The sequence below is a fragment of the Micromesistius poutassou genome (genome assembly GCF_964030765.1).
Source record: "Micromesistius poutassou genome assembly, chromosome: 7".
NCBI lineage: Eukaryota > Metazoa > Chordata > Actinopteri > Gadiformes > Gadidae > Micromesistius > Micromesistius poutassou.
Window position 1 is genome coordinate 6,912,954 of NC_140277.1, and position 15,681 is coordinate 6,928,634.

The 15,681-nt window shown below is 45.8% G+C and overlaps 1 protein-coding gene across 2 annotated transcripts in view; it reads left to right on the plus strand.

The window, feature by feature from the left end:
• Nucleotides 1-14,755, plus strand: part of marchf8 (membrane-associated ring finger (C3HC4) 8) — a 64,918-nt gene extending 50,163 nt beyond the window's left edge. The window contains exons 4-8 of one of the 2 annotated variants that reach the window (XM_084470089.1): nt 1,162-1,241; nt 7,989-8,169; nt 9,769-9,904; nt 11,064-11,078; nt 12,344-14,755. In XM_084470089.1, the coding sequence (XP_084326215.1) occupies nt 1,162-1,241; nt 7,989-8,169; nt 9,769-9,904; nt 11,064-11,078; nt 12,344-12,648 (717 nt within the window). In that variant the 3' untranslated portion in view covers nt 12,649-14,755. Of the gene's footprint in view, nt 1-1,161; nt 1,242-7,988; nt 8,170-9,768; nt 10,802-11,063; nt 11,079-12,343 lie in introns of those variants that run through there. The other variant, XM_084470088.1, reaches the window with a different exon arrangement.
• Nucleotides 14,756-15,681: the final 926 nt, after the last annotated feature.

Below are 15,681 nucleotides of genomic sequence, written 5' to 3' on the forward strand. Positions count from 1 at the left end.
GAACAATTAGGAGGTCAAAGTATAAAACAAACAAAATATATATACATATCAAATATTAAATATGAATATATTAATAAATATATCACTCTGTTCATCACAACATCACTCTCCCTCTCCTTCCCCCCCCCCCCCCCCTCTCTCTCTCTGATTGGCTGACTTACTGGCCGGTCCTCTATTAGGTTAGCTGATCAGTTTTGATCAGTTAGCTGACAGACGATCAGACAGATGTGCTGTCATGTACTGGGTTTCCTCTCTTCTGGTCACCCTGAGCATGTCACATGTTTTCACTCTTACAGCGAGATGACATTTGTATGCACTGACAACTGTATGAAGTGGAACATGATTATGACAACACACACTCTGTAGCGGTACTTCCCTCATCTAATTGTCAAAATAGTTGACAGGTGCCAGAAGAAGTCTTGAATTCAGTTACCAACCCGTCTGAGGGCACACTCACACTAGGCAAAGTTGCCCTGTACCATAACCAACTCCCCCCAGAGGCCAGCGGCACAGTGGGGGGCCACTGTGCCGCTGGCCTGTGCTCACACTAGGCAATCTCAACTGGGCCAGAGTACAGTTGCCTCTTGTACATATAGGTTGCGTATCCGTGCGTGTGCGCGTGTTGGCTCATTAGTATCTGTACCGTGGCCTGAGTGGTACTTGAGTACGGATGGCGTGCTCACACTAGCCAAACAATCTAGACTTTAGGGGGCAAACGTACTCGGGCACGGTACAGAGTGAGTGTGCCCTCATTTCAGTTATACCCTCCCATACATACCCTTTCCTCAAGCATCGCTATGTTTGTTAATGTACTATTATAATGATTAAGATGTACTTTATTCATCCTAGATCGGAAATCAGGCTCATAGAAGGTCATAGAAGAAAATAAAGAAAGGACAGTAATAGGTTTAGGAATTATTACTGATGATGATAATGATATGATGATATGAACGTTCATGAATTAGAAAAAAAAACGGTTACTTACTACATATGCATTGTGTTATGTGTGCTCTGATTTCACTCTCATATACAGTAATTCTCCTGTGTGTTCTTAATGGAACGGTATGCTCTACAAACATGTACGCTCTACAAAAGCATGTGTATCTACACATGCTCTTGAGGGTTCTCCGTGCTGACTGCTGCGTTTCCCCCTGTCCGCAGGCGGGGAGCCCCACCTCGGTGAACGCACCATGCAGCTTCTCAAGGACGTCCGTCACTCCGTCCAACCAGGACATCTGCAGGTACAGCCACTCCCCCTCCGTAACCCCTATCCCTGACCCCTGACCCCTGAACCCTTGACCCTCCTATGTGACCGCTGACGTCTGGGCTCTGGGTTCTCTGGAAGGTAATGATGTTAGTGGTTCGTGAGTTCTTTTCATACCAGGAAGGACATCTCTTATGCTGAAATGGACACTGACAGAGTTGGGCCTGTCACATCCTACAAATAGGATTGGATGGATTCCTGAATCATTTAGTGCTCAGTGATGTTTGATTAAAGCATCGTGGCCAAAGCCCTTAAATGTCTCTTGATTTAAATCCTATTTTATTTCATTCATTATTTTGTTTTCTTTTAATGCATACCATCTGTGTTTCATTCCACTTTCCTTCTTTGCCCCGCCGCCTCCGCCTCTTCCCTTCTCTTCAACCATGACTGTCTGTTGCACGTACCCTTCCTCACACATGCATGCACATCCGCACACACACACACGCACACACATACGCGCACACACACACGCACACACGCACACGCACACACATACACACACACACACACACACACACACACACACACACACAAACAGCGCGAGCAGCCAGGATGAGGGCGTGCAGAGGCAGCAGACCACAGTGGTTCTGTTGAGTTCAAACTGTAAACCCTCCCCGTGGGGCGGAGGTGTCTCGGTCACAACGCTGTGTCCCCCGCTCTCACCACCACCACCCCCTCCACCACCGCCCCTGCTGCCCCGCCAGCTGCCCAGACCCCCGGGCGGGGTCTCCTTGGGCACGGACTGGCTCTCTCTCTTCCGCCCCCCCGCGGTCATCCTCCACCCCCCCGGGAGCCTCCGATTCTCCCACTCCCTGAACGACATCGGCCATCGCGTGGACAGCCTGTGCAGCGGCCTGCACTTCATCGACCGCACCTGCTCCGACGGAGAGCTGCAGGGGCAGCCCGCCCCGCCCGCCCCGCCCGCCAGCAGAGCGCCACGGAAGACCCGGCCGCCGGGTGGAGGCGGGCAGACCGCCGGTGACGGCCGGCACCCCCAGCCACGCCCCCCGCCCTACCTGGTCCCCTCCTTCACCAACAACCACCAGTACATGGTACCAGCACCCGTGGGGTCCCACCATCAGCGCTCCCCCGGCCCACCCCAAGCCATCCCCCGTCCCCAACCACCACAACAACAACAACAACAACAACAACGACAACAGCACCACTCCCCCGGCTCCAACGACGTCCTCCACCTCTTCCTCCCGCTGACCCACTCCTCCACCTCAGCCAGCCTGCAGGGATTCGAGCTGGGCAGCTTCGCCTCTCGCCTGCACATCACCGCCTCCTCCAGCGCCCTGCTGGGGGGCGTCGAGCCTGGACCGGCCCCACAACGCCTCCTGCTGGGGCCGGACGGCGACGATAATGTGTTTCAGGAGGATCAGGGGAGGAGGAGCAGCAGCAGGAGCAGCAGCAGCGGGGCGTCCCTGGGGGGTAACTCCCGGGCCGGGCTGAGCTCCCAGCAGGCGCCCCTCTGCTGTATGGATGAGGACGAGGACCTGGACCGCTGCCAGTCCTCCATCTCTGACAAGAGCAGGCCTCTCTTACCCTATTCCCTGTCTGGGGACTTCTGCAGGTGGGTGCCTCCATCCGGGCCCTGTAGCGCCCCTCGACGCCCACCCGTCCCGCGAGACGTCTCAGAGTCCTCCTGTTTAGTGGGCCATACCAAGTAGTATTAACCTTGCAGATCCCTGTAGAGCCCCAGCTCAGCAGACCCCCCCCCTCTGTGGTCGGTTAAAGCTTCTCCAACCACTTCCCTGAGCCTCATGGGACTCCCAAGATGTCCACATATTAGACTGTAGACTAGAGGATGGAACATAACTGGATGCCTGGATGATGAGATGTGTGGCTGTGGGTTAGCAGCAAGAATTGGTGAATGCGTAAACAGAATCACATGACATGATGACACAAATCCCAAAAGCCGCCTTCATGCCCTTTGCTGTTCACCACTCCCATGTCGATCCCTCCATGTGCGACAGCTTGTCTTGTCAAATCCAGCATCCCCTTTCTTTTACCCCTCCCGCCTTTGTGTTACGACGCGAGTAATCTTTAAATGTCCCCCCGCTGCCTGTGTGTGATCAGTGGGTGGACGGCTAATGATGGGTTAGAGGGTTTTCATGTCGGTTATCGGATGGAACATGTCATCCGAAGCGCAGCACGCGCAATAATGCATGGGCTTGCTTTCAGCGTTAGTGGGAAACACTGATGTTCTGGCTTTGTTGTGTTTGTCCGTGTAACTTCCTTTGCGATGGTCTGTGAAAGGATTTCTACAGACATTTTTCCATGTCTCATGGGAATTCAAAGACCCATGATCAACTTTGATTCAACTCCTACCCGCTTTTCTATTATTATTTTATTCTGCCCATTTCTTTTGTGCTTTCTGCTCTTTGAACCATTCCATACATACTACCGTCTAGAACCGCAATGTCTGATATGAGCTATTATGCACATCGTCTATCAACGTCTCCCACTGTCCTCATTCTTCATAATGTATATTTAATGTTCAGTTCTAGATGGAGTACTAGAGATCCCTAATGGCCATTCATACACTGACAGACTTTCTCACAGTGCAGCACAGAGACTTTATGTTGTCCACTAAAGTTGCTGCTGCGTGCCTTAGCCAGGGCACTCATGTTCAGATATTTTATGTCTGAACATGTCAGACATTTTATGTCTGAACAAGAGACATTTTATGACGTGTATCAATCATAAGGGTATCATATGTAACCCACATCTAACACTAAATGTGTTATGGAGTGTAACCAGGGTACTGGGGGGTGCTGGTTTAACTACTGTAAACCAGGGTATAGGGGGGTGCTGGTTTAACTACTGTAAACCAGGGTACTGGGGGCTGCTGGTTTAACTACCGTAAACCAGGGTACTGGGGGCTGCTGGTTTAACTAGCGTAAACCAGGGTACTGGGGGTGCTGGTTTAACTACCGTAAAGTAGGGTGCTGCTCTACAGCTGCTCATCATTGAACCGGAACATATTACAACAAGCCATATTATAATCTGCATAATATAATGCTCAAAAATGTAATGACAAGATTTTTTGTGTCACCCTTCACATGCCCTGCCTATAATGTTATGGGGACAGTAACACAGTAATGTTATGGGGACAGTAACACAGTAATGTTATGGTTACAGTAACACAGTAATGTTATGGGGACAGTAATTTAGAAATCTTATGGGGACAGTAATACAGTTATTTTATGGGGACAGTAATAGTAATGTTATGGGGACAGTAATACAGTAATGTTATGGGGACAGTAATTTAGAAATCTTATGGGGACAGTAATACAGTTATTTTATGGGGACAGTAATAGTAATGTTATGGGGACAGTAATACAGTAATGTTATGGGGACAGTTATACAGTTCTGATATGGGGACAGTAATACAGTAATGTTATGGGGACAGTAATACAGTTATGTTATGGGGACAGTTATACAGTTCTGATATGGGGACAGTAATACAGTAATGTTATGGGGACAGTAATACAGTTATGTTATGGGGACAGTAATACTTATGTTATGGGGACAGTAATACAGTTATGTTATGGGGACAGTTATACAGTTCTGATATGGGGACAGTAATACAGTAATGTTATGGGGACAGTTATACAGTAATGTTATGGGGACAGTAATACAGTAATGTTATGGGGACAGTAATACAGTAATGTTATGGGGACAGTAATACAGTAATGTTATGGGGACAGTAATACAGTAATGTCAGGGGGACAGTAATGGAATAATGTTAGGGGGGATAGTAACACAGGATCCTGTAATACAGCTGATTGCCCGAAGACCTTACAGGGGGGAATGTGATCTCAGGGTAAGGTTAGTTGAGGTGGAGGGATCAGGACGTAGATTATAGGCTTTAAATAGCCTTGCACAGACTCTGACTCGCAAACATATTATCTCACACCGAGCTGTGTTCAGGTGGCCCAACGCATGAGCTCAGAGGCCCTCGGAGCATCTGATTGGGTGACAATGGTTAGAAGGACTCTTTCTTTGTTATAGACAATATCACAGATGGTGCTCCACAGAAGCAGTCTTTTGTGTAGTGCTTCTGAGATTCAATGTGATTACAATCCAACTGTTCATCGTGAACAGATGTTATGAATCACAAGAACGCACCATGATTTGTATATTACTTCTATGATATATTATATTAAAGCATATACTATACAAGACTATATATTATATTATACCATTCTGTTCCTCTAAAGGCCTCTGAACGTCACTTCTCAGCATTTTGTCTGTTCCCAAGTAACAGTCATTTTAATGAAGAAAAGGTTGGTGTTTGCATGCATGGAATGTGCTTTCAGTGCTCAATTGGATGGTGTTTGGATGATGGTGTCAGGAAAACCCTGGGAGAGAGCAGAGCAGAGGATGCTCACACAACAAAATGCCTCTTATGTAACTTTCCCTGCTACCCTCAGTTCATGGCTTCATACGATTCTGTTTATCTGGAATGTGGTGGAGTAAATCAAATATAAACAAATATTCCACATAAATAACATATTCCATCTGAATAATTTCCCTCTCTGGAATGTGGGTGGAAACATTGGCCCTCTGTGCTGTCTCGGCCCAACTGCAAACTTCATTTCGACAGCCACCGCCAGATCTTTTCTGCTGGTTCTGCTTCCAGGCTACACTCTAATCCCTTAATAACTTGACAAAATCACAGAATTAAAAGTTGAATCCCACGTGGAAATTGTATCCAACTTGATGACTGTTTTGATTTACAGATGTAGTACAGAATTACTTAATAAGTCCCCTCTTTGAAATTATTGCAATAAAGTAAATCATCATGTAGGGCATTTGAACAAAAAGCTTGAAACATTATTTCTCCCTGATCCCAACATATCCATAAGAACCATTACCAAAAGAACAGGCTTCTTCCCAGAGTGTCCTGGAGAATGTTCTGCCTTCTCCGTTCCCTCATCCCTCATCATCCCTCACCATCAGCCCCTCTACCTCCGTACTGGAGGAACACGGTCTATTCCGGTACCTTCTTTGTTCACGTTGTCATTTAATCTTGTAACGCCCTGGACAGATCACTGCCGACTGGAAATAGTCATTATCCTGCTGAATCACTCAGTCAGTCAGTGCATGTGTGTGCGTGTGTGTGCTTGTGTGTGTGTGCTTGTGTGTGTGCGCGACTGTGCGTACGTGCGTCGTTAACACAGATAGAAACAATCCTGTTCTTGCTCCCTTCTCTATACTTTGTGTCTCTCCTTCTGGTGATCTTTTCTACACATACTCTCTGTAGGGGGTTGCATGGGCCGCCCTGCATAGCCCCCTGTGCTCCTTGTTTTAAACAGCAGAGCCGTATTCCCTCTGTTGTGTCCGCTGAGCATACAGTACTGCAGACCAAATCAACTCGCTCTTGTCTGTTTGGCCTTGCTTCAGTTCCCAGCAAATCTTTCAGGCTTTCATTCGTAAAACCCATGCACACTGCGTGGCCGCCTTGTTACTTCCTACTTCAGAAGCTGAAGGCCTCAACGGAAAGAGAATAACAGAAAATGTATTTCTGGATCGGTGCTTCATGTGATTCATTGTGGTTCTCTCTTTCTGTCCCCACAAGGTCACAGTACTGAGGCGCACGCACGCGCGCGCGTGTGTGTGTGTGTGTGTGTGTGTGTGTGTGTGTGTGTGTGTGTGTGTGTGTGTGTGTGTGTGTGTGTGTGTGTGTGTGTGTGTGTGTGTGTGTGTTTGATAGTCTTCTTCTTCACTGTCTTTCGCCTTCACTTATTGCAAGTATTGTACACACACACAAGTATACTATATGGACAAATCACCAACCAAGTCTAGGCCTGTGGCAGAAACTCCTTTCCCAATTAAGGTTGGTGTTCACTTTTAGCACAGGCATAAAACACATAAAACATAAAGTTACACAAAACTGATATCAATATGTTCATTGTCAACATATGTGAACACATTTTTCACACAGTTGTAGATTGTACAGCCCGCCGGGCTAATATGAATCCCTTGACTAGAAATCCTAATGGCTTCCCTCACTAGGAGAGTGTATGTTTGTGCTGTTTACCTAGATACCCCCAAAGTGGTGGATTCTGCCTGACAGTCTCCCTTACTTTGTCATTTGCCTTCACAGAATGAACACTGTTATTGTACAATGATTTTAACCTTGGCAGACATGGCAGATGAGATGCTCTCGAAGATGTCCTCACAATTGGTTTATCAAAATATCCTCATCTGAATCTCTTTATCAGCCCTATCTGGAAATGCAATCAGGTGTGGTTTCAAGTGTTTACCTTGGGAGCTTTCTGTTTTTATTCTCTCAGAGGTTTTTCACTCTCTGTTCTTACTGCAGCTGTCAAACGTGTAACATAGCACTGCCTCAGTGTGTGTGTGTGTGTGGGTGTGTGTGGGTGTGTGTGTGTGTGTGTGTGTGTGATGTTCCTTTAATGAGAAGCCTACATCCCTGAAGGAAATGATGATCTGTGAATGTGTGACAATGTGTTCTACTGCCTTGTACTCATTGACACATTATATTGTGCCCTTATATTTTGTATTTAATATATATTTACTATTGTGGCTCTGAATACTAAAATGTGTGTGTGTTTCTCTATGTTTGTGTATGTGCCTGTTAACATGTGTGTGTGTGTGTGTGTGTGTGTGTGTGTGTGTGTGTGTGTGTGTGTGTGTGTGTGTGTGTGTGTGTGTGTGTGTGTGTGTGTGTGTGTGTGTGTGCGCGCGGTAGGATCTGCCACTGCGAGGGCGACGAGGAGAGCCCCCTGATCACGCCGTGCCACTGCACCGGCAGCCTGCGCTTCGTCCACCAGTCCTGCCTGCAGCAGTGGATCAAGAGCTCCGACACCCGGTGCTGTGAGCTCTGCAAGTACGAGTTCATAATGGAGACCAAGCTCAAGCCCCTGCGCAAGGTAGGGGAGGACAACGCGTCCGGGCCGGGGTGTCTTAGTCCGGGTAGTCTGGGTCTGAAGTCGACATTCGTGGGAATGTAATGTAGTCTCTGAGTCCCCGTGTGTGTCGGTGTCTGCGTGTGCGTGCGTGGGTGCATGTATCTAGCTGCACTGTAAGGAGCTGTAGATGAAAGCACTGAAAGATACATTAGTTGATTGTGTGTGTATGTGTGTGTGTGTGTGTGTGTGTGTGTGTGTGTGTGTGTGTGTGTGTGTGTTGCTGGATCCATTTCCACACTAAATGAAGGCATTTTATAATAATAATAATAATAATAATAATAATATCATCTCAATGTAGGCCTACTGTGATATTTATTTTCTATACAATAGATTTATAAAACATCTACATTCTGCGCTGATCGCGGTTGAAACTGAAACTGAGCATCTTTTCCGGAGCTTTGATGCCCCTGAAGGTAGTCGATTTAAAACTCGCCCACTCAGTATTTTGTGACTTCAAAGTCTTTCGTGCAGTTAATGAATAACTGTATTCCCACCGGTGAATGTAGGAAACATTATGTACATGTGTTATTGTGAAGTGACTATCAAGAGATGCTTGCTACGTGTAATGATATGTGTCCCTTCCAGCAATTACTCACCCTAACCTGGCGGACCTACTTGAACTCAGGGGGTTAGTTATGGGATATGTATTGAAAAGGAAACACAATTATGTTGATAATTGGACTAATTAACTGTATTACGCTTGTGTGTGGACTGACGCGTTTGTGTATGCATGCATGTGCACGATTATGACAATTATCTACCCTTTCATGTCTGTCCAACAACCAGTAGTAAAACAGTAGTGGAGACTAAATTACATATATTTAGCCCTTCCCTAAAACTATCCTTTCCAAGTTTTCTCCATCTGGCTACTGAACCATCAACAATCACCGCTTTGAGTGTGTTTTTAAATATGTATGAGTGGAATTTTTAAGGAAAGTGCATTTTTTATTTATCTGCATACTCGTTTGTCATTTCCCTGCTTGACAGGCGATGAACAGAAGTCAGGCCCTTTTTGTGAGGTTGAGACGATGTTGGGCTTGCTTTTTGACAGAAGAAGAATCCTCCAACAATGTTTATTTGGCTGGGGTGTGTGTCTGTGTTTGTGCACGTGTGTGTGTGTTTCTGTTTGCCTATTTTGGCTTTCAGCTGTTTTTAATTGCGTGTCTATTGTTAAAAGACGGCAATGTTTTTTGTCTTGATTTCGGGCCGGGTTTTACTGTCTGTCAGCTTTCACTAAATGCAGAAAGAGCACGGTAAATGTGTTTTCAATACACACATACACACACACACACACACACACACAGGAGCTTAAAACCCTGGAGGGTATGAACATTTTCTCACCATTAAGCCGTCAGCTATCTAGCAGGCACTTTTATCCAAAGTGACTCATTTATTAATTTATGGATTTACCATCCATCGCTCAAGGATGCCTTCAGGCAGACTCCGGACCTTGGGGGTTTGAACCCCTGGGAGTCCTACACCCTAACCACCAGACTATAAGCTCCCCCCCCCCCAGCAGTAGCAGCAGGTGTTTAAGGCCTCTCTGCGTCTCCTCCTCAGTGGGAGAAGCTGCAGATGACGGCCAGCGAGCGCAGGAAGATCATGTGCTCCGTGACGTTCCATGTCATCGCCATCACCTGCGTGGTGTGGTCCCTCTACGTCCTCATCGACCGCACCGCCGAGGAGATCAAACAAGGTCAGGAGGACACACACACACACACACACCTACGCACCATAAATAATACACACAGTTACACAAAGATATATGCGGATACATGCACAACAAAATCGCACACAGAGACGGATGTACTGTATATGCACACACATGCATGCATACACACACACACACAACTGCACGCAGGCAAGCACACAGGCACGTACACATGTGGGCGTGCACATACACACACAGAAGCATGCACACACACACACACACATACACACACACACACACACACACACACACACACACACACACACACACACACACACACACACACACACACACACACACACACACACACACACACACACACACACACACACACACACACACACACACACACGCATGCATGCACACACACTCACATGCAAATTCATGCACACACAGACGCATGCAAATACATGCACACATACTATTTCTCACACACACAAACATACTACACACACATGCAAACCTAGAAGGGTATTTCAATTAGTTTACGTGGGTTAGGTGTTCTGACCGGGAGATGGGACTCAAGGAGACGACCAGAACATTGTTGTTTCTGGAGCTGACAGAACTAAGCACCCACATTGCTGTCAGCTCGTTCCCTCATGCTGGCATGTAGAATGGAGTAGAATAGAGTGGGAGTATAATGGGGAGATGTCTGTCACTTCCTAGTTGGCGAGGATTTTTTATGCACAACGTGCCGATAGAAAAGCAGTCCATTTAGTCGCAACCAAACCCCCAAAAAATTACTCATACTAGTTTGACCTCATCAAGACTGTTGTACGGTTGTATAGACTCACTCCCCGGTTCCAATCGTGTCCCGTCTCCCTGACGTACTCAGACACACAGCATGTTGTTTATTTGTTTTTGCATTGTATTGTTCTTCAATTCAGCAACCTTCAATTTTTCTACAAATATAGCAAAAAACACTTTTGATGTAATCTATTTACTGAGGGGATGTGATTGTCTGATTTGATTTAATATTGTCATTTCTCACTGTGACATCATTTGTATGAGTACAGATCAAATATTGCATGCTGTGTAGAATTACACCAGTGTGGAAAGTGGCACATCGGTGAAAATAAAGTGTTTATCCATCTGTTGGTGTTTTGGTGAATCAATGATACTCACGATTTCTTCATTCATGCAGCGGGAAGAATCCCAGGTAAACATGTTTTCTTTCATCTGTTTCATCTGTTTCAATTGTTTCCTCCCTCCCTGACGATATCTCTGTCGAGTGCTGGCTTTTATTTCCTGCCTACCCCTTTTTTTAAAAGCTCAAACCTATATCACAACATGGTACCTGTTTGGTTAAACTAAACACAATACCTGTCCCATCTGGTGATGGGATTCACATGAAAACAAAAGAGAACAGGTCTCCGCACCAGGCTATATTTGCTGCGTCTACCGAGTTACAGCCAAGATACAATTAGATTTCGGCAGAAATTGTCATTGATGTACAACTAATCGTGTAGTTGGATCACGGAGCGTCTTTGCTAAGGCATAAATCATTCACACAATATGAACTGCATGCGTACAGGGAAATCAATAGGTGGTTCAGATGCTCAGGACTCATTCAGTCAATTCAGACTTAACTGTTCAAAGCAGGACACTTTTTTAATTGTTTTACTTTTAGTATTAACAAGGTTTTCCTCCATGGGGGAAACTGCAGGAGCACAGATGACTGTAGACTTAGGGGCCGTTGACAAAGTATTAGAAATGCATGCTTCAAAGATAATGCTTGTTTTTCATCAATTTAGATCTGTTGCCCTCTGTGAATCTGCCAAATTGCCCCTCTGCCTCACACTTTGAGTCATGTTACCCTGGGTGTGGTGGCGGTGATGATGAAGTGTTTAATAAGAAAGAAATACAATTTAAACCATCCATCTTCCCTTGTATCTATTTTCCTGTGCTGTTGTGCTTGTGTATCTTTGTTTCCCCCTACCCTTGATTCACTGTTTCTTTCATAAAAAGCAATTTATAAACGTATCTGTAGAGGTGGTCAACTCCAGGTACAAAAGAATAAACAAAAGCTGGGCCTGGCCAAACTTTAAAAAAGATCTACCAGTCCAAATGAGTTGGAAATAAATAAGAAACAATGATGCATATAAATAAATGCAAATTGCATTATTACAATGTTAAGTCTAGTTCATTACGTCTAAACCCATTGGGGGTGCTCAGGGGGTACTCAGTCTTCTCTTCTAATAAACATCTTAAACATAATAAATATAATTCTGGCTGAACTGACAACCCTAACCCTAAAGGCAAGAAACCAACTCTGTTCTGGAGCAATTTGGCTGTACCGTAGATCATAGTGTCTTCCTTCACCTGGACATTCCACCTCTGACCGATGCCGTGGTGTTAAAGTCTGTGTTTGTAACCTTTGTCTATTTCTTCTTTTTTTGTCCCTCCTCCCTCCCCCTATTCCAGGGATCCTTGAATGGCCGTTCTGGACCAAGCTGGTTGTGGTGGCCATCGGCTTCACGGGGGGGCTGGTGTTCATGTACGTGCAGTGTAAGGTCTACATCCAGCTGTGGAGGAGACTCAAGGCCTACAACAGGGTCATATACGTCCAGAACCGCCCGGACACCTGCAAAAAGCTGGCACTGGAGAAGCCCCCACTGATGGAGCCCAGTCTGGAGAACAAGGAGACGCTGGCCCCGGCCCTGTCGGACACAAACTCATCCCAATACACAGAGACAGAGGAGTACAGTATGGAGGTGCTCCACGTCTGAGCTCCGCCCTCCCCCCCTTTTCCCACCGCGCACAGACACGGCAGTATGGCACAATGTACATGTACACAAAACAGTCCGCTGTTGATGGTGGTGAATGGATAATTTCTGCTGCGGTGAACGCCGTCCGTCCCCTTGATGCCCAAGGGGATTTTGTTTGAAGGTACCCTCCTAAACACCCCTGTCAGCCATGTGAAAGAGGGGCGGGTCTGACAAGTACAGGACCAGCACCGACCCTTTACTCACCTTAAACCAACATCCGTCCAGTTTCCCCACCCTCGGGACCCCTGTTTCAGGTCCTCTTCCGGGCTTCTCTCAGTGTTTCCCCCGGAACGGAGCGTCTCCATCGACAATCTAAAGAGGCTGGGATGACGCCACGCTACCCACGGGCGTGTGCACTCTCACCAAGATGCACAAACACACGTACACGAACCCTTAAAGGACCGACAAATGCGGCCCTCTCAATTATCTCTAAATGGTTCCGTTGTGTGGTTTTGTTTTTACTGCGCGACGGGTTTGGATATTTTAATCGTTTTACCTGCGGCGAGTGTCGGGCACAACTAACCGTGGAGCCGCGAGTGTCACATGACCAGATGTTTTCCGGAACATTCCAGGTTTCCCGGGCTACCATACACACGGTCGGTTAACCGTAAAAAAAAAACACACACAGAAATGTCTGGACCAAAGTGGTGGTTCGATCTGCTTCTCACTGGATCTGAAAAGACACCCCAAGCCCTGATCCAATCTCCCATGCATCGAAGCACTTTCTTTTCATTGTGGTCGTTGTTGTAGTTGTTTCGACAGACTCTCAGAAACTCTTGGATATATACCCCTGTTGTCCTCTGAAAAGATTCTTACATCCTGCGGAGCGATGTGAGAGAGAAAGAGAGAGAGGATTTGTCTTCCCCTGATTTATATTTCATCATGTTTGTGCCCTTGTTTTAACACACACACACACACACACACACACACACACACTTTAAACACTCCTGTGGATTACGAAAAAAGGAATATTAGGAATTATAATGGAATCCTGCTGAATCAATCATTTCCAGCATTCGGTCAAAACCACAAACAGTCATCACCACCACGTGTCCTGTTTCCACCGTCTTTGGTACCATGTGGGGGGGGGGGGGGTATAGTTAAACTGAGATGACACTCAGATGATGGAAGATCTCTCCACCCACCGCCCCGCCCTGCCTCTTCATCCCCAGACTTCCTCGTATTTTAACGAAGGCTTCGAGAATGTAAACTGAAAAAAAAACTAAAACCAGAAAATCCTTTTATTTTCCTTTTTTTTTTTTACCGGGCCGCAGGAAATTGCGAGATAATCTCCACGTCATGAATTCATGTTTAGACGTTCGGAATATGGAAAAAAAAAAAAAAAAACAACAACAAATAAAAACACACATCAGCAGCGTATTTTCTATCTTGTGAATGACACCGTCTTTGACGTCATGGTACTCCACGTGGCAGTTTTTAAAATATCTGTTCATTCGTTGTGCTTAATCATATGGAATATGACTTGAGAAATCCTCTGCTTTCCTATTTCCTATGCTGAGCTCTTCTTGACCCACCCCCTCGTCCCTCCGTCTCCCCCATCCATCCCCAGTCAGGGCAGTCACCACTCCTGCTGACAGAACCTGCCGATCGCGCTATCATGGAAACACAGGGAGGGGGGGGAGGGGGGCAAGACACGTGTCGCCATGGTCCCCTTGTTGTTTTACCACAGTGCCGCAGTCAGTTCCTGGGGTGGATGATGATGATGTACTGTCACTCCCCCTGCACACGGGACACCCTGCCTGCTTAGTTTTGTTTTACACAAAAGGGTCATGCATGAGGCGGACAGCTGATACGTTGAGCACACGCCGCGTAGCCCCGCATGTATTTTTTAAGATGAGTAGAGGGATCCGTTGCACCCTGAGCAGGGGGATCGCGTTTTACCCCAGGGGTCCTGTGACATGTGGAGAAAGTGCACGTTGCTCTTGAACCAGGGAGATCACAAGGTAATTGTCCCTCTCCCTGGGTTAAGTATTTTACCCTACAGGTCTTGCAGAGACTATTGTGTATGTATATGTATATACATACATATATATATATATATATATATATATATATATATATATATATATATATATATATATATATATATATATATATATATATATATATATATATATATATATATATGTATGTTGGGGAAGCAAGCACTCCATCTGACTGATGATGACTGATGTCAGTGTATTTTTACCATTTTTATAAAATTGTAATAGCGTTGGATATCAACGGAGGGTTCATTTTTACCAATCAGTGAATAATGTTCAAATCTAAATATATTTTCTTCCAGCAACGCAATGTGTTTTGGCCGTTGGTAGTCTACCGATGTGACTGCTAGCCCCCCTAGTGCAGCAGGTGCAGCTGGACAAAAACCTGTCTCTGTCGCCACCTGCTGGTCAAGTTAAGTTACAGTTATAGCAGAGGGGAGCGGTGGATTTCTCGAGATGATGTGTTTTGGGCTTAGAGTCTGTCGCAAAGTGCTTTTGTGTATTTGGGAGCACAGCAATTCCAGGCTCATGTTGAGCCTAACAACCATTCCAGTTAACACACATTTTTACAAACATCTTTGATACCAGGACACTGTTCATGAAAACTAACAACGGTCCAAGCTAACAAGTAGTCGTAGTAGTACTGCTGAAGGAAAACAACCGGCGCTTTGTTTCTCAGTACTGCATACTGTATTTATGTACATGCCCCCCTCAATGACTTGGAAATCCAGAGTCTTTCATCGGTGAATTCGTTATGAGCCCAGAGAGATGTGTGTTGTTGAGACACGCGTTGGATCAAGATCCGAGAAGTGGTGAACCTGCTCCCAGACGTGAACTCCCATGAGGCTCTGTGCAGTTACACAGACAAAAAAAAGTGCAATTACCCTTTTGTTGTGGTTCTATTCTATAGTCATTTACTGGTGTTTTGAAGCTCAGAGACTTATAATTATTATATAATATACAATTATATAATAGTAATTATATATTATAT